Source organism: Drosophila persimilis, unplaced genomic scaffold, assembly GCF_003286085.1.
Source record: "Drosophila persimilis strain 14011-0111.01,24,50 unplaced genomic scaffold, DperRS2 tig00000808-arrow-arrow-pilon, whole genome shotgun sequence".
NCBI classification, from domain to species: Eukaryota; Metazoa; Arthropoda; class Insecta; order Diptera; family Drosophilidae; genus Drosophila; species Drosophila persimilis.
The window spans coordinates 473,929-498,502 of record NW_020825357.1 but is presented as its reverse complement, the minus strand read 5'-3'; the positions used below and the strand labels follow the sequence as shown (position 1 = coordinate 498,502).

Below are 24,574 nucleotides of genomic sequence, written 5' to 3'. Positions count from 1 at the left end.
TTTTGAATTAAATCTGCAACACAAAAAAAAAAACAAAAAAAAAAAACAGGAACAGGAATATGGCAGAGGAATATGCTTCTGCTTTTCTGCTTCTCTGCTTCTGTGGCTTGTTGTTTGAGTGCTAATGAGCTTTTGGCTTTATTGAATCAACAGAATAACCGAGAGAGAAAGATATAGAGGGAGGGGGAGGGGGAGGGGGAGAGGGAGACTGAAAACACCCACAACTGGGTCGGCACTCGGCACGACAGAGCACGGCTTTATTATTAGTTTTTAGTTCTTTGCCTGCAGCTATAGCTCCTAAATGGATGGGGAGGTTTTTCCGGGTAACCAAAGAGGGGGATGGAGAGGGAGGGGGCAGGAGGGGCCCGGCACTGGCAGCATCTAAATATCCATTCATTGTTTCGACAAACATTTGCTGAGCGCGACTGACGGCAACTTTAAAATAATAATTGAAAATAAATAGCCAGTCGAGTGGCCATTGGAGAGTAGAGTGCGTGTTAAGTGCATGGCACATTGAAATGTTTACGGGGCCAATTAAACGGCCAGAGATGCCATCTAAATCTCAACGAGCATATAGATCCATGTTTCTGCGCCATGACCAGGGAAATTCCCAAAATAAGCCCATATTTAATTCCCTTTAAACGTAGAGCAAAACTGCCATGAAACGGACACACATCGAAGGCCCAGGCCCAAGCCCTGGACTACATTTTGCAGAGCAAAGGCATGGCGACAAGGGCCCATAACAGAGCAGACCACACAAGCCAATTTGTGGCCTAAACTGTGCTGCCAGAGACAAGAGTCACAGTCACACCTCCTGGTCACCGTCAGCAAGCTGCCACCTGCCACCTGCCACCTGCCACCTGCCACTTCACGTGCACCGTAAAATTGCGGCAACTTCAACTCATTAAAAGTGGAGAGCTGGTGGGCAAAAGTTGCGTCAACCCGCAGCACGTTTTATGTAGATATTTTTTGTGTGTACAATTCGCCCAATGCGAAATGCAATTAGGAATCACCCGAACACGAGTGCATATACATATGTACATATGTATATCTGTGTGGCACAGCATCCGTCCTGCGTTTGCCGCTGCCCCGACACGGAGTCCTTTGCCTTTGGCATAAATTAGCAGATGGGGCCAGGGGAGCCAGGGGAGCAAGCACAACAACAATAACAATTACACACAGAAAAGTTGTTCACTAAAATTAAACATTAAATTTGATGGCAGACAGCGGCGGCAACTTTTTAATTGTCTCTGATACTTCAAACAATAGCAGAAGCAAAAGCAAGCGGCAACCACAATACCTGAGTACCTGACACACAGGTGAGAGCTCTCCAGTCGCCCCAAAAGTTATACCATCGAGAAGAAGGGGTTGGGGTGATTTAGGGGTAGGGTCTTCTTTCAGATATACTCGTAAATGCAACTTTAATCACAGTTTCTCTTAGCTGTTAGCCCCTGAACACGTGTCTCTGTATTTACTCGACCCCGAGAAAAATATAAACCTAATCAGCGCTTACATCTTTTTCAGCCCTTGTCCCATCAGTCAGTCACATGCACAACATTTTGCTTTTTAATTTTTATTATAATGAAATTTAAGTCAAGTGGCTCTCGACCTGACATTGATAGACAGTTGGCCGCGTTGGCCCCGGACCCGGACCCGGACCCGGCGAGAGAGAGAGAGAGTGCAAGGATAAGGCGACATCTGCAGCCAGCTGCTGCTGTTGCTACGATGATGTTGCTGCAGTTGTCGAGCCGTGTACAGTGTGCATGGGTGCAGTCTGCAGGTCTGACAAGCCGGGTTCAGGGCCCTCAGCCTGTCAGAGGGGCCACCCAAAGTGGCATAAGTAAACGCTTGCAACGCGTGGCAGACAACTTGTTTATTGTGGGTGCAAAATGGCTGCCTATTCAAGGGCTCGTTTATTAATTAAGTGCTTGGCCAATGGCTCTGTGCTCTGTGCGCTGTGAACCGAAGGGGGGAAGCGACTTGACTTCACTGACGCGTCCGTATCGGTGTCCGTAGTCTAGACTCTAGACGAGGCAACTATCAGCAGGTCTAGTACCTGCCACCAGATGTAGTACTCATGTAGGCCATCGGTGAAAGTCTAAAATAAATCTGTTGCATAGTCTGAACAAATGCGAGATGGTGTCTGCTCAACAAACCTCTTGAATAATTAAATGTGCAATTTTTTATATAAATTTCGCCCAAAATATTATTTAAATATTCGAAGCAAAAAAATCTTTTTGCGACTAATTAAAGTTATTGTTTTGGCCATGAATAATCCCACATACATATTGTAGATGAGCCTCGCCCTCGACATGTCGGGAGGGATTTGCTTTGAGCGCTCATTAACCATTTTTTGGGGCCACCCTCGGAGCTGTTGTGTCTCGCTCTGGCGTCTAGACCAATTAATAATATTCCGTGTCAAGTGGAAAATTAGACAAAGCACCGCCGGAATATGCACACCAATAAACCAAGTGAGTTCTCTCTCGCATTTGTTTCACGTTCAGCGGGCAAACAAAAATTGAAAACTGAGCCAAAAAAGCCAAAAACCAGAGACCTTCTTCTTTGTGTGTCTTGGCCCGAAGCCGAGATTAATGCGGAGATTACGGCCAAGTCGGAGACTGGTTATAATTAGTAGAGGAGACCAAAGCGGAGCGGAGCAGAGAGCCAAGTAAATTGAGCTGTCATGAGTGCAGGCGCGAAGGAGAGACCTTGAGATGGGTTCGCTTCGGTTCGGGTCCCATTTCGCGTCAAGGTCTGGGTCCGGGTCTGGGTCTGTGGGTCTGGGTCATCCCAAAGTCCAGCCGTTCGTTCGTGCCAGCACAAATTGGTTTGATCAAAATGTTGGCTCGGTAAAACCTGCAGCACCCACACCCCACAGGCCACCACAGTGGCTTGAAATCTCCCGGAAGAGAGTCTCCTTCTGTTTGCTTCCTTTTTGTGACACTGCGAGCCACTGTGGCCCGCTGGGGCCATGCAAATTGCGTGTAATTGCTGTCGGAAAAGCGAAAACTCCGCCTCAGTTACTAGGAAAATGGCGTTTTATTTTCACTATGTTCCGAACTCAATTAGCTGCCGTGCGTTGCGTAATTAAGTTGTTTCTAACTGCCGCTGCCACGGCCATTCACATTTCGATAGGCGCAACACTCGCTCTCGGTCTCCCTCTCCCTCTCTCCACAATAGCCACCTCTCTTTGGCCACCTCTTTGGCCAGCCACCTAGCAACGGCAACAGCAAATGTATGCAAACATTTTCAGAAAACGCTTTGGCTTTGGCTTTAATTAATTTATCACGTGCCAAAATAAAGCACTAACTTCCTTCTCGACCGTGAAGCCAGCCATCCAGCGAGCCGCGTAATTAATTGAATTTCTAGCGGGGGGAGCCCTTAAAGTTCACCGCGATGTGCCACGAACTTCGGCCTGAACAAATGTTATTCACTTGCGGCCAAAGTTGAGCTTAAAATTTAAGTTTTCATGGGCACAGCAGGAGAGCGGGAGAACGGCAGAACAGGAGAAAGAGGGTGGGAGGGGAGGTGGTATCAGTTTTCGCATAATACCACCCACCTCCAGGAGGGGTCTTTGGGGCTAATTATGTTCCCATGTAAACGGAAGAGCACGGACCGCAAGGGCTCTGGGCGCCCGGCAGCCGTGTAATGAGCGAGCGCGGATTTATGCAGATCTGCTGCCGAAAAGTAGGCAATGAAAAACGCTTCGCACTCCCCGCTCACGTGTGGGGGACAAAAGAAGCATTTCCCGTGGCGCGGGGAAGCCCGAACGGGGTGCGCATAGAAACAGGCATTCAATTTAAATAATCAGTCGCTTACGCAAGCGACTACCGGAAGACTCTTGGCTCTGTAGCAGCAGCAGCAGATAATTAAGCCACCATGAAGGTGTATCCAATTGGCATTCGCCGATTTCACGGCTTGCATCATCCCGTCTGGGCAGTCGTGTGATGGGCCCATGTATATAAAGCGGCTGCAGGTCCAGCGACGGGTCACCTTCAACAGCAGAGATGAACTTCGTGCAAGGCAGTCTGTGGCTCTTCCTGGCAATCATCACCGTGGCCCAGCGACCGACCAGCAGGGACATCGCCTGCGGACCTGGACGCTATTACAGCGAGAGCCGTCACACCTGTCTGCCCTGGTAGAAAAATGTCCAGCAAAAATGTATAAAACACAAAAGCAAGGTCATTAAACAGGATATCGCCCAGCGCGTTCCCCTTATGCCGCCCTCCATTATTATTTTAGTCTTTTGTTGGCTATTATCAATGGACAACAATAGACCCTGCCGGAACGTGTTGGCCAATCTATACTCGTCTTCGGCAAGGGATCCAGGTCCAAGAAGATCCAAAATATCTATCTAAAATGGAGAGGGTAACGCCTGGTGCTGTCTCGGACAGAACGGCAGCCGTTAAGGCTGATTAGCCATTGGATATCCAATTTGCATCGCTCGACAGCCAAGTGCAGGTCCACATAGCAGAAATGATCTTCGTGCCAGAAGGGTGTCTCCCTACTAGAGACTACACTTTCAGTGTGTTTGTGTGTGTGTTTGCCTGCTTGTTAATTAATTAGCACTGAACAAGCACTGGTTCTCCAGAAGACAGCGGCGCGTGGAACAGCGACCTGCCACAACATTTTACGGCTTATTAAATTTGCAGGCAGCAGCCGCATGTAGACACGTTAAGACTTCTCGGAGCCTCTAGCTTCTTGGCACAGAGCCGACAAGCCGATGATGTTGCAACTGCTGCCGATGATGTTGCCGTTGAGAGGTGGTCGGTGTCTCGTCGCCCCATAATGCAAATTAGAGCCTGCTTCCAGGCAGTTTCATTAAGGCTGAATGCGGGCTCCGCTCTGATAATGCCACACAAAAGACCTGCAAAAGGCTGCATACACGGCGGTGCACTGATGAGAACAAAACGCCTTCCTAGAACCGAGTTTCCGCAGCGCGTTCTAAGGAATCTCTGCATAGAGAAGAGACTTTGAAACAGAGCAAAACATGTTGTTTTCCACAAAGAGTGTGTATTATTTTTTAGTTAACTCTGCCCTTGACACACACAAATGTATTCGAAATATTTACCATTGTCTTTGGTCAAACTGTCGACAGCCAATAAGGTGTTTTTTTGTTTGCCGTTTGGCCCCCAAAATCAAATAAAAATTCATTCGTTGCTGCTTTAATATTTGTTCCAAGCGCAGTTGATATTTTTTATATGATCCTCGTATTTGCTTTCGATTAAATTTCAATTTCCATTGGCGGACGGACAGTTGTTTATTGTGGTATTCTGTTAGAATGCAAATTTCCCTCCATTTCCTTTCCATTTCCCTCCACATACATGTGGCCAGACCTCAAGGACTGCCTGCTAATGGCCGCCATCGACGGGCGATCCATTGAAATATTTAAACTTCTATTTTATGGTCATCGAGAAATGTCCAAGCCGTGACAGCTATTGTGACAGGCTGCTGACCAGGACAGAGCCTGCCTTCAAGCTGCCACAAATTAGTGCGTCATGCGAGTGGCCTCTGGCCTCTGGCATCAGCTCCAGCCCCTTCCCTGGCACCCTGGCCACCACCATGGCATTATACAAACAAAACATAAACTGTAACGAGCTTGTCAGACGGAGGGACCATCGCTGGCCGTCGCGTGGAGGCGACTCCCATTGACTGGCGATGGTAATTGACTCTCTGATGTTCTGCTGTCGAGCTGTTTATCACTTTGTTGCTATTGCTGTTGTTGTCCAACGAGTCTCATAATGTAGCTGACCCTCGCTCGATGGGACAGTCTGATTATGGGGACTCAATGAGATGCTCTTTGGCAGGTGGCCACCCTGCGTATGGGTTATATTTACACCCAAAACAGCACGAGCTCCGAAGTTCTTCCACAAAAATTCAAGTTAATGTCCACACACCTCACACACACTCTCTGCTAACCTATCAACCCCCTACCCTAACCCTTAACCTTACCCTTACCCCTCTCTTTGGCCGTAGGCTACAAAAAAAAGAGGATATTTACCGCCTTATCCTTCCATTTTTAGTAAATTTTCAAGCAAATATTTGGCCAAGACAACCAGCTCGCTCTAGAAAAAGTTTGGAAAACACCCAGCACTCCCACACACACAGCCATTTCAATGGGACACACACACCGTGTGTCAGCAGAAATCAAACAACGTGACTTGCCGAAGAAGCTCCTTGACAGAGTCCTTGTTGATTTTTGGAGCGCTTAAATTGATTACGAAATATTTCAGTCGACGTCAGTCGACTCCTCTCATAATTATACCCTAGCCGAAGGCAGTCTCGCATTTACATAAATGCAGGAATACTTTTTACCTTTCGAGCCGAGGAACGGCTCATAGCAGTCTCTGCCTCCATCTCTGGAAGGTATCGAAGAGAGCCAGGACCCTAATGGGAGATACCTTTCACTTAACCCACAACAGAGGCAGAGCATTCGGAAACCTTCAGGATGTCAGACATCTCCTTCGCTCGCTTTGCTTATTGAAAATCGGAAATTTAATCCGTTTACTTGGAAATTTGGGAACTGGATGTGTATTGTGCGGATTCTTTGGTGGTTTGCGGCCCAATCATTTTAATGGAAGATTCGTGTTAGGCCTTGTCGGAAATCCATTTCATAGATACTTCCACACAGATGCACACACACACATGTATGGCGAACACGAACACATCCTTTGGCCGGGCTGGCCATAAATTTCCGCATGCGATACGAATATTCGCCCGATTTCTGTTTGGTTTTTTATGGTTTTCTTTGCGCCGCGAATTAAAAATTAATTAAAAATTTTACTGCAAATACAAACACTCATTTTGGTATTTGTATTTATTCACTTGTGGCATTTAATTAAATTGATTGATTCACGCTTTGTTGCATCTTCAATTTGCTTAAGCTGCACTTTTGGTTGGACAGCCGCCCCGAAAAGGTGATGGATGGTTCCTGCCAAAAAGGAAACTCGGACCTGCTACGGAAATCCAATCGCTCTCATTGTCAATCTGACAAATTGCGCATACGAAAAATGTGGGTTAATCAAAATCCATTTCCCCAAAACGAGACCGGCCATGCCATTAAACTTATGGCCGATACAGGGGACACAAAGGAAGCGGGCCCCATAAAATATGCTTGTGCGCCCAGTTACAGATATTCAGATATTCCAATACATGCCAATGCGATTCTACATACATACATATGTATGTATGTATGTATGTATGTATGAGTGTGTATGCATACGAAAGCAGCAAAACTTTTACGCGGGAAACTTTAAATGAGAACAGCAAACGGCAAACGAACAGACGGCAGTGCCAGTGGCAGCCAAGTGCTGGGTGCTCGGTGCTCGGTGCTCAATCCTGGGTGCTGGATGCGACAACATCCAAAGTTCGTGGAGGCGGAAAATCCATTTATCATACGGTTGCCGTCAGGATCTATATCTATATCTCCCTCTCCCTCTCTGTCTGTGTGTGTGTGTGTGTGGGGCTGACAAGTCGAGGGACGACAACGAGAGCTGTAAAAGTAACCAAAGACATTTGATGTGCGGTATTTACATGTCAAAACCAAACAAAAAAATAAACTAGCATCAGGTGAGAACAAATGATGATTCCAGTTGGCATTGCCATTGAATCGAATGCACTGAATGGCGGTACATGCGATATCTGTGCTTGAATATGCACCACCGTACACATACATATGTACTAGCTATGTGTGTGTGTGTGGGGGTGCTTTCTCCTCATTTTTTGCATTGAATGTTGCTGATAATAGCGCGGACGACGATGATGATGATGATGATGATGACTTTGCTCTCTGGGATCATCTATGCTGTTTATGTGCTCATGTCTGCGTGAAACTCAGCCAAGATACGACGACAATAGAAGTGGGTGGCACACACATGCATGAATATTTATGTCAGGGCCCGTTTTGGCTTCTGCCAGGGCGCAGGCCCTCAATCGAATGATTTGCGGCAAGTTGGGCCATAAGTTAACAAACTTAAGTGAAAAACTCGAGTGGATGTTGGGACAGAAAATGTGGAAGTCCTTACGCAACCACGAGGCCAAGAAGAATGGGCTTAGCTAATTGGCATTGGGCACTGTCGCTGCACTTGTTGGTTGTTAAATCAGTGTCACTGCATTACTGATTGTCAGCCCAAAATCCTCAACATTTCGTTTTCACCGCTCCCACATTCAACATTTGCAGCCACGCCCATAAATCACCGCAAAGTGCAGCTGTCAGGCAGGACGTGTCACACACACTCTTAACATATTCAACTCCTGTCGACTGTCGACTGTCGACCGTCGCCTGTCGCTGGCCGGGCCTGTACTCTGCTCTGGTTCTGGTTATGGCTCTGGTTATGGCTCTGCCGCCACAAGCCACACAAACATCCATCGGAAACATGCAACAAATTGCACAATAAAATAGCGAAAATCATTGCAAATATACGCGCGCGCAGAGAGCCAGCAGGACAGGCCTGTCACTGCGGCTAACCAAATAAACACAAACCGAACCGAAGCCCCAACCCAACCCATATCCATCCGCATCCGCATCCGCATCCCTATACTCGTACCCATATCCCCATCCCTTTGGTGTTTCCAGTCACCAAATATTGAAATCGAAAGCCAAACGAATCGGTTTCGCAGTTACGGTCGCCCCTTCGCCTCTGTTTGCTGTTGTTCTGGCTTTCATTTCGATTTTGACAATTTCCTTTTGGCAAAGAGTCCACCAACCAATACCATGATGGCTGCTGATAGAGAATATTTCAGAGAGAAGTGCCGCTTATAAACCACATTTGTAGGGATTTCCTATTTTGAAATGTGGCTCATTATCAGCATCGGCGAATATGCAAAAACTAGACAGACAGACAGACAGCCCGGGACGGTCAGGGTCTGTAGACTAATCTTCCAATTGAAACATGTATTCGGGCAAAGCCAGAGTCAAGTTCGTTCTGATTAGAGCACAATACTCACGCCGCAAAAAAGAGAGGAAGCTCTAGCTTAGGTGCTTGGAACCGATGTCGATATCGAGATGCTCTCCACCTGCTCTCATGAACCTGAATAAAGAGTATATATACCCGAATACATTGGCAGCACGACGAATATAGCAATCTATAAAACCAGAATGAAGTTGTTTAAGATCGGATTGTAATTAATTCATAAAGATTACTCGTCTTGAGGCACAATCAAGTGCTGGGCTATGGTTGTGCTTATGTACCCCAACGAATCATAGAAAAATCAAAGCAGACTCTTGATTAGTAGCTTAGTAGCCATTCAACCAGCAGCCAGGCAGATAGACCCGCCGTCGAAAAAACGTACACAACACTGAAAACAAATTTCAATGAACATCGAACGACACATTAATTTAGTGCTCTGTCTGCTGACAGCACTCCGTGTATCCAAAGGCCACAACATAGGGGGCATCATCAGCAGCAGCAACGGCCTCCACGGCAACGACAGCCTGGAGACGCTGCCCGAGGTGCATGGCAGCAAGTTCTTCTACTTTGGATTCGGCAGCAACATGCTGGCCCAGAGGATACACATACAGAACCCCACTGCCGAGAGGATAGGAGCAGCCCTCCTGGCCGACTATCGCCTGGACTTTGCGCGTGAGGGACCGCGCTGGAGGGGAGCTGTGGGGACAATCGTGCCAACGCCGGGGGATCACACGTGGGGCGCTCTCTGGGAGATCGATGTCAGCAATCTGGATGACATAGACAAGTGAGCAGATCAGAGAGGAAGCGAGAGAGCGGGTGTTTGCTGACGTCTTAACCTTTTCCCATTGCAGCCAGGAGGGCGTTCATCTGGGCATCTATGAGGCACTCACTGTCTACGTAAAGCTCCAGAATGAGGAGACTGCCACCGCGGCCCGTGCCTATATGCTGACCAAGGCCCACCAGCCGGAGAGCAATCTGTACCACATGAATCCCGATGAAGTGCCCCAAGACCGGCAGCCGTCAAAGACCTATCTCCAGTGCCTGATCAAGGGCGCCATAGAGAGCTCGATACCCGAAGAGTATGTCGTCCGATTGCGCTCAATCAAACACAACGGCAGGGTGGCCAGCAATCTGGAGGAGAGGCTGGGATTGCAAGATGTTTTCCTTCCATAATTCTAAAATATAGCTGCGATACCTACAGCGTACCTGTAGCTACTATATAAAGAGTACCACTCTATAAGGAACCAAACAAGTTCCCGAAGGGCCTAAATCGAGTAGATGGATCCAAAGTTTTCTCAATCTTGCAGCAGAACTCTTTATTTCTTTTTTAACGCGGCAGAGATCAAAACCCAATTGCATCAGTGGCGCTGTGACAGAACTACGGCCATGCCTGTTGTCTGAGCTATGAAAGCACAAAAGCTCCTCTGTTCCCATTAGCCAATACAAGCTCCAGGCCGTGCATAAAAGCTCTCCTGTTCTCAGATAGTATTAGCCAAGACAAGGACCAGGCTAGGAACAGCTGCTCTCTTATCGTTCTTGCTCGCCCACATTTTTTCTTATCTCATTTTCAGTCAATTCATTCCCAGCAGTGCCTGCGTGTAAACAAAAACCATTTGTTGAGTTTTATTTCATAAAACGCGCGCGTTACGTGTTGTCAACTATTTGCCAAAATATACTAAATTTAACGTTTAAATAAATACATACATAAAGAAAAAGTCCATTTTTGTTTAATAACACACGTGAGTTTTGCAATTTAAGTGAAAAATAAACACAACAATTTACAAAGAAAGCTTTTCAAACAGCTGGCTGTGCTTTTTTGCAATGAATATTGATAAATTAAAATATTGAAAGGCAAAGTTCCCCCAAATTAGTGAAGTTCATAACCAATTCATAAGATGCGTGCTTGACTTGACTTAGCCAAGTTCGCAACCACTCAATTCACTGCTTAAAAGACACTGCACTGCTTCGCATTTTGTAAACTGCTTTCGGTGATAAAATATTGTACAATTTCAAATTAAATTCGATAAAACTCATTTCTTTTACAGAACCAACCCTTTTGACCATGGCCTGCAAATTCTATTATTTCGGTTTCGGCAGCAACATGCTCGCTCGCCGCATTCACATACAGAACCCCACTGCCAAGAGAATCGGAGCTGGAAAACTAGAGGTAATCTGGGAATAAATCTGGAAGGAAATATTTGATAGTATTCCCAATATTGCCAACAGAACTACCGCTTGGACTTTCACACAGGATCCAAGAACTGGCTGGGCGCACCTGCCACGATTGTGCCCACAGCAGGAGCCCATGTCTATGGCGCCATATGGGAGATCGATATGTGCAATCTGAAGGATCTGGATGAGTAGGCAGCCCCGCACAAAGCACTCTTCTCCATTAAGTTACATTTTTCGCTCCATTCCATTCCGTAGCCAGGAGAGTGTGCCCGATGGCGTGTATATTCCGATCAGTGTGCCCGTCCTCTCACTGACCAGCAATACGGACATCATCTGCCGTGCCTACCATCTCACCAACCAGCCCCTCTCGGAGGTGCATGGACAGAGCGTCCCTCCTCCGAGCATTCCACTCGACCGACAACCCTCGCAGACGTACCTCAAGGTCCTGGTCAAGGGTGCCCTGGAGACGGGCATACCCGAGGAGTACGTCAAGTGGCTGCGGGGCCTCAAGCACAATGGCAATCAGGTGGCCACGATGGAGGAGAAACTGCAACTGGACCAAGTGAAACTTTCATGATAACAAATACTATATGTACTACTGATTGATTCCCGGAAATCAGCCTTCCTGATTCCTAGCATCAGGGCTATCATCCCCTACGATACGCAGGATTCATTATCGATCTGTTATATTCTAATTTGTGTCTATTTTTGTAGATACTCCGCTGTGAACTCTTTTCTTAAACAACTTTCAATAACCTCTCGAGCAGAAGAACTTGTCCCAAAAACGGAATTTAATTAATTTGAATCACTTATTTATGATGATTACCAATTTCCTGTCTGCAGAAGCAGCAGCAGCCAATGCCAATGGCCATTCAGACAATGGCCGCCAAGAAAACAAAAGTTTTCAGCTTTTCCCGAGCAGCTCTGCGACTAGCCCGAAAGTGCAATTAAAGTGCAATTTAGTGTGCACTCCAGAGCTGCTGACGACGCCGATGATGATGCTCCAAATGCATTCCGGGCTGAAAGCTAACGAAGCTCATCCTAGCCGAGCCGGGCGATCCTGGCTCCCGCCTCCTGGCTCCTGGCTGCTGTCTTATTAATTTAAATTTGAAGTTTTCGGCAGGGCAGGGCAGGGCAGGGCAGGGGGTGGAGTGGAATGGAGTGAAGACTCTTCAGAGTGTGCCTTTTGGAGCTGCACATTTGCATATTGCTCTGTGTGTGTGTGTGTGTGTGTGCCAAAGTACGAGTAATAATAAACATAATTTCCTGTTTCGGCAGGAGTTTTCCTACCTCTACTATCGCTTGGGCTTGGCCCCCAGTTAGCAGCTAATTCCAGGACCGGCACCAATGGCTGCTGACCCAAGATGGAAGGGTCCCAGGTCCCGGTCCTTCCTCTGGCAAATACAATTCCGCCCTGCCATTCAGACATTCAGCCATTCAGCCATTCTCGACTTTAACAAAGTAAAAAGTTCTCACCAAGTTGCTGGCTTGTTGCCTTGTTGCCTTGCTGGCTTGTTGCCTTGTTGCGGTTTGTTCACTTTGTGTAGTTGTAAATTAAATTTGGAAGCGGACTGGAGGGCTGTCCGACCTCGACACTCTACAGTTTATAATCGTTTGGGAATTGAAATGCAGTCGAGTCGGAGAGTCAGAGCCAGGGACGATTTTTGGCCACAGTCGGCAAATGTCTGCAAAAGTGCAAACTTTTCTTTACTTTTCGTTGCTTTTTTTTCTGTTCGTCTTGGTCAAAGTTTTTGGCTCAACATTTTTATTGCATTTGCGGCGCCCCCGTTGAGAGGCGCTGCCGTGTCCAATGGCATCGAGTCCTCAGGCTGGCCATTAATTATTTAAAATGCACGGCGCCATAACCATTTAGAAGAGTCTCGCTGTAACATGTGCCGCCCATCCACACAGATGGATGCTGCAGCAGCAGCATCAGGCCACAAAGTAAGCGACAACAACACACCATTGAGGCATTGGGGCTCTTGTAATCATAAAAGTTTATGAGGTTAAAAAAACGAGGAGAATGCCACCGGCTGCCACACCGAGAGCTGAATACTCTAAGAGCTGCATTTCATTTCAAATGATAATCCACAGCCACATGGCCACAATACCCTACCGCCAGGACTCCAAAGCGAAATCCGGTGACGACAAGTGACGGAGGGAGTGCCATTGATGGCGCAGGACGAGAAAGACTCTCCCAGAAGACTGGATGGGATGGGATGGGATGGGATGGGCTCAGCTGCTCAGCTGCTAGTGTCGCATTTTGTGGGCATGGGAATTTAATTAAAATCAAGCACTCGCACTTGCACTCTCTCTCTCTCCCTCTCTCCCTCAGAACCCAAGCCCGCAATCCCCGCCCACACCTTCAGAGCCGGCTCAGCTCGTCGTTTAGTTTCAATCAAAGTAGCAACAAACAATAACAACAAATACACACAAAAAAGGCAAAAATTTTACGCAAATTGACAACAGAAGCGACGACAACAACAGCAGTCCGTCCTTCCGTCCCACCAAATGGGAATGGACGGAAGCGCCGCCATGTCAATAAAAATAAAAACTGTTTCAGATGCGTCCTCCACCGTCGTCGTCGTCCCCCCGCACCCGTTCGGTCCGCTTTCTGTCAGTTTTCTGTCGTAATTGAAACTCATTAGCGTGCATTTTAGTGGCAATTCTGGGAGCCGAGCCAGCGAAAGGCTTTCCCGCAACCCTTTTTCGGGCACTTCTCAACAGTTTTGGGCGGGCGCTGCTCTGCTGTCGCTTTGCCGTGGGGTTGGGATAAGGCAGGGGCTCTGTGGGAGGGTTTATATGTGGTGTGCGTGCGGTTTATGTGGTAAGTGTGTCATCATTATGACTGCCATGAGGTTTTTTACTTTGGCTGCGAGGCATTTGCCAGCCCCTGTTCGATGGGTGTTGGTGGTAGACGGTAGTTGTCTAGATACACAGTTTGGAGCTTCCATCAATCCCCAAAAAAAGGAGGTAAAACCAATAACATAACACGTATATTATGTTATTTCCCGTGTACACAAAGCGGCCACAAATCATTATTAATTGCCTTGTCAGTGGCACAAAGGATTAAAAATCGCACTCCAAACCGCAGCGGTACGACGGGTCGGGCGTTACTACTCGACACCGACATCAATAGCTAAAAGAGAATCCAATTGAATTTAATTTGAAGAACTCGCTGGCAAATGCCTGTAATTATGCGTCACACACGAGGCGTCAAAGGCAACACACGCGGGACTGTGGATGGGGCAGGGGCAAGAAAAGGCCTTTCCTTTTCAACGGACCCCAACGGAAATTCAATTAGCTTTCCCAAGAAACTGAAGTTGATGGCCCATTTGCATATAGTTTCTGACAGTTCAAAGTGTTTGGAAAGTTTTTGATGATGGAAAACTATTAATTACCCAAGGAGCAACACTTTCGATTAGCCAACGGGTCCGGGGCGTGGTCTCTGGGGAAATTGGCCAAAGATTGGCATTACCCCCGGTGCCATTTCGGCGGCATTCCCCTTGTCAATCACCTGCGGGTGGCTTTTTCCGTACAGCCACTCGACGGAGTGTCTAGAAAAGGCAAACAAAAAGATTGATACCCTGGAAAAGTTCGATGGGAGCCATGCTCATTGGTTGGGAGTTGGTCAGAGAAGCAAAGGCTTTTCGCATATCCACCGTTCACCATTCGAAGAACAGGGTATGCCTGAACTGACTAAACACCGGAGGAGGACAACTGCAGCGATGCAGAAGTAGCCAGCGCCGCGGGCCAGGGAACGGGATGCACAAATAAAACCGAAAAATGCAATCGGAATCTCTGCGGTGCACAGGCGGATACGCGGACACAGGGACGCTAATCAAATTAAGCGAAATATTTGGTTTTCATATTTCAGCGGCCACGAGCGAAGGAGAGTTCTGTGGGAGATGCAACTTCAAACCGGCCGCGGGCATTAATTACACTTAAATGTTGACCACATGCCAGGATTTGACAGGGACACTGACAGGAGTCTCCGAAAGGACTAGCGAGAGAGTGGGAGAGAGAGAGTTGGCTGCAAAGTCAATAAGTGCAGGCGGAACGAGCCTCGGGCCCCGCAGGACTCCATCATCCTTGCCCACTTGGCTGGCTGGCTGGCGCTGTTTTGTTCCAATTCCCTTGAGGCGACTGCTGGGCCTCGTTTGGGTTGCATTTTTTGACAAATTCCACCGACACGCAACAGCAGTGTCAACAGGGCGTGCCACTATGCAGTGGGTGTGGCAGGGATGCTGTGCTGCTGCGATTAAATCATTAAATTCATACGCTCCACGGGTTGCACTTTTGCATCACATTTTGTCGAGGCTTTGTTCCGAGGCGTTCCACGTTCCACTCGGGATTGACCGCTGGCTGGCCCCCTGGTTGCTGCCCAGATTGTCACTTCCTGATTATTTGGTTTCCGTTTTCATTAAAATGCACGAGCCCTCTCCACCCTTCCTATGCTGCTGCTGCATCAATGGTTGCATTGGTTTGGGCCCTTGGTACATCCTTGGATTTGTATTTGAATTTGGGCTTGGGCTTGGGCTTGGGTTTGGGTAAATGCTTTTGGGGCATTTTTTAATTAAACGACATGCTGCTGCTGCCGAGGCAAAGGCTAGATTTCGGTGTCACCGCCTCGCCTCGCATCGCATCGCCTCGCCTCGCTGTGGGTGTTGCAGCAGCACCATTGTTCCCCCTGGGTGTGTGTGGCACGTGCAATATGACAAATATTTTAGGTACACAAAAGTGCATTAGAGCCGGAGAATGGGAATGGGTTTGGGTATGGGAATGGCTATGGTGTCCAGACGATGACTAATTCCTTCTGAAGCTGCTCTAAAGCCGCTCCCAGTTAAACTTTGAACTTACTCAAGGACTCAACGACTCATCCATATGGAGGGGATCCTCCATGCCACTCGACTTTCAGAGACTTTCAACAAGAAACCAGCTGATTCCTTTCTGGTTCCATTTGCTCCTATTGATACCGCGTCTCCCTCTGGCAGCTCCAGCCCTGCATTAAGGCTAAGTTAAACAAGTGAATGCAAAATACATTTCACATTTTCACATTTTCATTTTGGCATTTTCGCTTAAAAGCTTTTCCCGCCCAATGGAAAGGGCGAGCGAACAGCAGAGGGCGGAGTACACGGCGAGAAAAACCGCATCTAATAACTCGAAAAATGCGAATGGGCCGTGAGAAAGGCCAACCCTTTTTCGCTCAGTGCAGAGACCAGCAGAGTGGCGGCGCAGTGGCGGCAGCGAGTGGAAGCTCTGTAACCGACGCTCCGCTTGTTTGGCCACGGCTGACTTCCGGCCTGATTTCCTGCCCACTTTCCGTGGCTCCCACCGCTCCTGCCCCCCGCTCCTGTCGCTGCTCCTGTTGCCTGTTCTACAACACACTAAATAACCTTGTTAGCGTTTTTAATTAAAGGTGTAAATATTGATATTTACCCATGCACTGCACCGTCCCGCCCCGCCCCGCCCTGCACTGCCACCGCTTCCGCCGGCACTGGCCGTGGCTCTGGTTCTGGCTCTCGTTCTGGCCGCGTCGCGGAAATGCATTTTCGCAAAAAGTCAAATAAACTACATGGAAATATGAGCCGGTTATTAAATACGGTTATATGCGCGTTTCGCCTCCGGCGGATAAATGTCGTTTTTCGGTGAATTACGGAGGGAATATCATTTCGAAACTGACGAGAGAGAGAGAGAGAGCGAGAGAGAGCCCTCTGGCTTTAAGTTTTCTTTAAATTTGTCAACCCAACTCTGGCAAGATTTCCAGCAATGGGGGATACATTTTTTCTTATTAGTTCTAAAGAAATTAGTGATCTTGATTCAGAGTGCTTTTCCGACTGCAGTGAGTGCGCGCTGATAAGTATGCTAGCAAAAGCTGATCCTCGATTCCAGAGTGGAATGGCACGGATACGGATAAGGAAAAGAGCAAGTAAAAACCTCTTAAAACTGTTAATAGATACATGTATATAGGCATGTATTTTGCCCTTATTTACATGCTAAAATGGAACTTCCATTCTTCGGTAATTACTGACAAAGCAGGTGCCCCACCCGGCCACACTCGTAACATGGCTAATACAACATCTTTACAACCTCATGGACATGCTGGCAATGTGGCCCTCTGGTCATACCCCCCCATACCCCCCGCCCTTCTCTAATGCCACTCCACTCCACTCCTGCCTGCCAGCCGCTGGCTATTAAAACGGCAAATGCACTCAAAAACCTCTCCTCTCCGGTTCGTTCGCATCAATAACGCACACTTGACGCTCCAAATTAAATAACCATCATCAGAATCAATAGAAATAGAGGATGCTACGGCACATACGGCACTCATGCCCACGCCCACGCCCACACTCCCGCATATCCATATCCATGTCCACATATACACGGCGATATCCTGTTCCATGGCCATGGGCCGACTGGACACACAACAAATTGAGTTAACTCTTGCCTAAAAGCGTACCCGTCCGTACAATGTAAGGGCCTGCCGAGGGGTAGGCAGGGGGCTGTCGAGCGCCAGGCTCCAGGGGCCAGGGCCCTGTTAAGTTTTGTGCAAAAAATGTTAATTTTAATTAAGGCCTGCTATCGACACCCGAACAGACACGACTCTGCCACTGCCACTGCCTCTGCCACTGCCACTGCCACTGCCAATGCATTTCGAGGCACTCCACTCTACTCCAAAGTGCAATGCAGCGCAACTGATGCACTTTATGGACATGCCATAGACGGGTCTGGTCTGCTGTTCGGGCCTGGTCAGGCCTTCCCAGAGAGGTGGGAGGTGCTCGAAATGGTTGTCTGCTCTGGGCTCCTGTTCATTGTGGTCGTGTCATGGACATGTGTAAACATTAACACAACATTGTTGCCTGTCCGTCCGCCCACAGCCCACAGAATATAGAGAAAGAGGCCGGGGACACCTCGAACATTAGTTGGAAAGGCTATGCAACAATTTGTTGCACTCCACACAGCGGCAGCGGCAGCGCCAGCCAAGCGTTGCTCTTTTATATGCCAGAATACACTCCCCCGCAGCTGGGGGGGCATTTTGGCGGTGTCATGGAGTAGGGAACATGTGGATCTATGTATCTCTTCGAATTAGATTAATGGAATTTTCGATTACATTGCCATTGTTGTAGCTGTAGCGGAGGGGCCCTGCTGCGTACCGCTTACCCCTCTTTCAAGTCCTTGGCAGGGTATTCCGGCACTCGCTCACTTGCAGAATGAAATTCTGCATTTTTCTGCATTTATTTTGTTTGTTTTGCATTTTGCTCGAGCCACTTAAAAATTTAAATTAGCGCTGGCCGAGTGAATTGCATTAGCGCGCTTTTTAATTCGCCTCGTAAATATTTCACCTCTACTCGTCCTCGTCCTCGTCCCCGTTCTCGTCCCCGTGCATGGGATGTATGAATTTTTCAGCATTTTAACGCGCTGGCCAGGTCGATGATTATCCTGCACAGCTTATCAGCGCCTGGCCATCCCTCTGGCATCCGTCCTCCCTGCCACCTCCCACCTCGTGCTATTGAAAAGCAATTAAAAAATCCCAAGCGCCATGGAGTGCGGAGAAATTATTGAATTATAATGCACACAGTCCCCCGAACCCCCCACACCCCCCATGGCCTGGGTCTGGCCTCATAAATATAAATAGCTGTTCGCATTTTGGAAGAGGGTTCGTCCGGGGTTGGCTGGTGACCTGGCTGGAGGGGCCAGCGATGAATGTAGAAAGTAGTTTAGGCCAAGGCAGCACTCCCCTCGAATGACAAATCAATCTGATACTCTCCCTATAAATATGATCCCCATTAGCGGGCACATGAGGGAGAGTACAGCTCCAATTAACTGGGGACCGCCCCTCGGACTGGCATGATCCGGCAATCAGCTTGTTGCGATTAAATTCTCATCTCGCGGTGACTCGATTCCCGTCCGTCTGCTAATTGCGCCTATCCGATTACCGACGCCCGAGAGCGGCATACAATAGCAAAAACAGCGCCGGCAAAAAGTGCAAAAATGGAGTTTTATAATTGGCTTTTCGGGCCAAAGATGAAAAAAAAAAATATCAAAAAAATCGCAGGAGAATGCTTGGCGGCTGCTGCATTCGAAAATAATTAGCATAAAATCAAACAAACATCGAAAGAGCTCGCCAAAATATTAAATTTCAGGCAATTAAAAAATGCGCAACGCACAAAAGTGCGCTACGGATTTTGGCTCTCAGCCAACAAAAGCTGGAATAAAAGGGTTGCCAGGCCGTATCGAATTACCCAGAAGTCTGACGGACTTTTTATGTGGCTAAGACAAACAAATAAATTGAAGTATTTTCCATTCGGGGCCGCCCAAGAAGCTTAGAGCCATAAACACAATCAAAGCCAAGGCAAATAGTCGTAAAGGTCATAAAAATTGTCTTAAACGAAATGAGCGCACCCTCCCCTCCCCTCTCCCACAGCACAGCACAGCCCTCCCCCATTCGGTCTCTATAGATGTATAGATTTTTTTTTTGTTTTTTTGTAAACTGTGAACAGAACGATAAAAATGTGGCCCTCGACACCTGCGACCACAATTAAGCCGCGTTAAGCGTCGCTGCCGCTGCCGCTGCCGCCAGTCCGCGGAAGGAGGGATTTTTTTCCTTTCTTTCCCCCGAAAACTTTTCTCAACCTAATTGAGTTAAAACTCGACAAAAAAAAAATTATATATATATATGTATATATTTAAACTTTTTCCGTGGGCAATTTTTTATCCCTCTATTTCGCTGGCAATTAAATGCCGCCCAGCGGTCGAGACTTTTACGTGCTGAAAGTTGATAATTTAATTGAAGTTGTTAACCATTTTTTCCTCCTTTTTTGCTCCTTTTTTGGTGCATTATTTCTAAAAAAGAAATAAAATATGTATATGGTAGGGGGGTTCGGGGGGGGGGCCTTATTAAAATTTTGTTGAAATATAATTAAAGTCATGCTGAATTTAATTGCTCTGCTGACAAGGGTGTTCCGCCAACAGGCAAAAAAAAGGGGTCTGAAGATTTAATTTGGCTTAATTTTAAGTGATTGGAGGAGAGGTTAGCAGGTGCAGAATGGAACCCCTCTTTTATGCGCTACCCATCCCGGGCCCATCCCGAGACCATCCCGAGACCATCCCGAGACCATCCCGAGTCCATCCCCAGCCCCTCCCCTTGCCATTTCCCAAAATTCGCGAACACACAAAAAAAACTTCACTTTCGTTTTCAATTTGGCAACAATTTGCTTTGCCAGTACGAGTATGTAATCCAAGACTCAATCAAGAGTCAAATACTAATAATGCACACAGACAGCAGGCAGGAGGCAGCAGGCAGGAGGCAGGAGGCAGGACCCCAACCAGTATCAGATTGTTTGGCTGGAGGCGGCACGGGAGGGGTGGGGGGAAAGGAAATCATCTGAAATTACCATAACCAAAGCGGAACCGGGAACCACGAAAGAAAAAATAAGACCAGAAGCAGGACGATGGCAGGACACACATCTCTGTGCTGTTTCTGGGGCAGAGATTGCAATTATTTGTGGAATGCACTCGGAGAGAGAGAGAGAGAACTTTATTGAGGCGCAAACGGAAAGGCAAACGGTGGAGAAAGCGCAAATTGAAACAAAATGTACAAATCAGGCGGCAAATTTGCATGCGACAACATTTCTGAGACACCACACCCGGGGACCGGGGCCGAGGCCACTCCTGCGACAATGGGACAAGGGGATCAACTTATTGGCAATTTTTATAGTTCATCGAGGGTTGCAGCCAGCCAGCCAGCCAGCCGGCCGGTCCGGGAGGGGTGTGGTGTCTGTGTCTGTGTGGGTCCCAGTGCAAATTTATGTTTATTGAGGCAAGAATTTCACGATGTCATAAGAGTTGGTCGCTGGCAGAGGCCAGATCGACGAATGGGAAAATACTCTACAAGAGACGCGGAGAGGAACCTGGAAAGGAGAGCAAATAAAGGCATGGAGTATTGGGTTGGATCTGTAGAACGAATCGTGTGTCCTTCGAGTCCACTTTGCCACAAGGCTTGGCACTGAGAGTATCCCGAGACCGTATGCAAATTTCCGCTGGCACGGGAGTACCGTCTCTTCATATCATACTCGTATCAATATCCAACCGATGCCCTGGCAACAACGGCATAAATTTATGCAAATATCCCAGCAAATAAGTAAAATATTTCACTTGTCCAACGCTCTGGCTGTGGCTCTGGCTCTGGCTCTGGCTTTCTTTGCCAATTTCTTATTTAATTTTTCGGCTTCTCTTCTTTTTCCTTTTTTTTTTATTTATGGCAACTAATTTGGCAGAGTGGGCGTGGCCACTCGTACACAAATCAATTCCACTACATTGAAGCAAAAATCAATTGGAATAAAAAGTGACGAAGGATGGTGGGCGGGGGGGTTGGGTGGTGGGTGGGGTGGGGTGTCAGCAGAGATGCTTTCCTGGACGGGCAATTATATCTGAAGGAGTCGAGTGGCTCCACGGCACTACATCTCCAGCGAGAACACAAGTTTATCTGTGCATCCCGAGGACCAGGATTCCGTTCTGTTCTCCAGCAGAGCCCTCCTTTGTCAAGGACCCAGGTCTCAGCCCCCGACCCTGCCCCCGCCCCATGGCTCTGCAACTCTGCAACTCAATTAAAATGAGCTCAGGTGTAAATTTTATTGAAAATGTTTAATTGCCGACGACTTGGCATCGTCTGTCTGCCTCAGCCTCTGCCTCATTCTCATTATCTGCTCCATTATACTCTCGCAGCGATTTTTACTTGTAATTATTTTGTTTTTGTGTGTCTGTCCCACACACACACGCACACGCACACTGTTGCGCAATATTCTTTGTCCTTTGGGGTTTTTCGAGGATTTATTTATATATATATTTGCCTAAGCTGCTTCTGACATTGTCATGATGATGGTGCTGCTGCTGCTGATGTCGTTCCTGAATTTATCTGTATTTATGTGAGCGGAACCAGACCAGGAACATGGCCCGGAAGGATCCTTGCAACGAGGGCAGATCCACGAGGACGTCGAATGTTGTCGAAGGGCCCACCGCCCCCATAGACCTGGCGCTAGCAACGATGTCCTGCGGTGCTTAGTGCATATTGAAATTTACACAATTAACTTAATTGCCAATAGTTGTGTTGCCCCCCGCTCCCCGGCTCCCTGTCTCTGCCAACTGCTGCCACTCCTGCCACTCCTGCCACTCCGCTTCCCATGCCGCCTCCTGCGGTAGCTGTGGCAACAACAGCACTTTGTTCACACCCGACCGAGAGCTATGCTAACCCTTGTGCCGATCTATTTAATTTGAACAATTAGTATGACCGAATGTCAAGCATTATCTAATGCGAGAGAAGGCAGTCACGTGACCGCACGAATGCAAAACAGATTTGCGTGATGAATTTATGACTGACATTGATGGGCCCCGTCCCCGGCCACAGCCCGGACCCAGCCCGGACCCGAATCGCAGACACTTCACAACATGCAACAGAATGCGGCCGGAGGCCCGAGGGGTGTGTTCTTTGAAAGTTGCTCTTTTTTCACGCCCGCTCCTTGCCGGCAATCCTTTCTCCGTTTTTTTGTTAACCCTTTCCTCTTCGACCCGATCTAATGCTGCTGCTAAGGGGATTACGAGGCCGAGGTCGTGTGTCTGATGTTGATTAAACTGCTCCCATCTGAAATGAAATGTTCCCTCCTTCCGCTTCTTCATTCATAATTTATGCAAGTTTCTGGAAATTCGATACACCCGCATGGTCTAGAATTGCTTTAAATTTGAAAGTGCGCTACAGGGCCATAGGGGGGAGAGCACTAAGCCCAAAAGTCCAAAAGAAAATGCACATAAAAACAACAAACAGATCGGCATACACATATTCCAAAAGAGTATATGAATCTTCACATATTAAAGCCCTGCAAATAAAACTAAAGCAATGCCTATACAAACCATAAGGTTTCAGAGTGGAATCAAGCCTATAAATATCTGCTGGCCATCCTTGAATTTCATCGAAAGTCTACCAAGTAAACCCAGAGAAAAAATACCTGTAATTGACAGATTTACACTAAGATTTAAAAATATAGCTGCGAGTGTGGAAATATTCAATAGAAATACAGTAGAATCTCTATCTCTATCGGTTTGGGCAAGAGCTCTAAAAAATGCGCCACCGATTTCAAAGGAAAAACTGGATGAATATCTTCTTATTGACAATAGTTCGGCGATTTGTGAGGACCCTTTCGAAGACAACATTGCTAAGAATATATTAGAAGACGGACAGCATTTTATGAAAAAACCATATTGTTGAATTAAATTTATTCGATTATTTTTTTTTTGATTACAAAATAAATTTGCTATGTTCAAAAAATTGTTGTTATATCAAAAAATTGTTTTTTTTGTTTGCTCCTTTGGGATAGAGCGCCTTTCGGTTAAAACGACATCAAATCGTAGGTCACTTGCATTTTATTAAATTAAATATTTTTAAAATTTGATTTAAGTACAGGGTGCGCCATCTTTTAGTACGGTATGGAACAATCGAATAATCTTAAAAAAAAAAAACCAATTTCCATAAGTGAGGTATTTTTATTTGGTTTGGTTCTTTACAATATATTTAGACTATGTTTTGAAAACAATATCAATTAAGTGGCCGCCTCTATTAGCAATTCAAAATTGGGCTATTTTTTCTACGCTTGCCATTACCTTTACCTCACTTATGGAAATCGGTACTAAAATATGGCGCACCCTGTACATTTCCTAAATATTTAAATGCATATTTTACTATGATATTTATTATTCATTATTTTATTTTTTATTTATCTATTATTATATTATTTATTTTTTATTTATCTATTATTATATTACTTATTTTTTAAGTGTGTTTTTGAATTGGGCTCAAAGTGAGTTCAATTTATTTTCACCTATTATGTACTTAAGAGCCGAATATTCAATTAAACCATCTGTGCCATAGTTTTCTAGCTAAAGATCCTAGTTTTAGGATCTCAAAAACTCAAGCCAAAGACTTTTCCCAGAGTCCCACGCTCACTTGCCACTCCCCCCAGCCCGCAACCCACGGCCAGGAATCAAAGCACAACAAAAATCAACATGGAACATGGAACAATTAATAACAAATTAACATGATGGGGTCGCCTGGCCGGAAGTGAAACCAAAACCGAAAGCAAAACCGAAACCAAAACCAAAACCAAAACCGAGACGGCGCTACACCGAAGAACATCAATACTCGCACTCGTACTCGTCGCATAATGAAATGTATTTGTACAAAAATTAAGCGACAAATGCTTCGTTTCGAGTCTGCCCTGTTTGGGCATTGTTTTGTTTGTGTGCGAGAGAGAAGTTTGGCCCTCAAATATTTACACTAATCATTGTAAAACATATTCCTCAAGTGGTGCCCCGTAAGCCCTGGAAAATGTTGGGAAGGAAGACAGAAAACAATGGTCGAGGACGAGGACGAGGACGAGGTCGAGGTCTCAGGTCCAGTTTCGGTTGCAGGAGAGAACAAGAGAAACCTGGCCCGAGTCACGTGC

General features: G+C 46.9%; 2 protein-coding genes and 1 long non-coding RNA gene across 3 annotated transcripts in view; 2 read left to right on the top strand and 1 right to left on the bottom strand.

Annotated features, from left to right (window-relative positions):
• Nucleotides 1-24,574, bottom strand: part of LOC113566657 — a 60,601-nt gene that overhangs the window by 5,135 nt on the left and 30,892 nt on the right. The window lies entirely within an intron of this gene.
• Nucleotides 9,175-10,129, top strand: LOC6599031 (gamma-glutamylcyclotransferase). The gene is made up of 2 exons (XM_026993219.1): nt 9,175-9,693; nt 9,761-10,129. The coding sequence occupies exons 1-2, from the start codon at nt 9,314-9,316 to the stop codon at nt 10,080-10,082; spliced, it is 702 nt and encodes a 233-aa protein (XP_026849020.1). The 5' UTR covers nt 9,175-9,313; the 3' UTR covers nt 10,083-10,129.
• On the top strand, nt 10,852-11,885 carry LOC6599030 (gamma-glutamylcyclotransferase). Its single transcript, XM_002024111.2, has 4 exons — nt 10,852-10,897; nt 10,955-11,076; nt 11,136-11,269; nt 11,337-11,885. Exons 2-4 carry the CDS (start codon nt 10,972-10,974, stop codon nt 11,656-11,658), a joined length of 561 nt encoding a protein of 186 aa, XP_002024147.2. The 5' UTR covers nt 10,852-10,897; nt 10,955-10,971; the 3' UTR covers nt 11,659-11,885.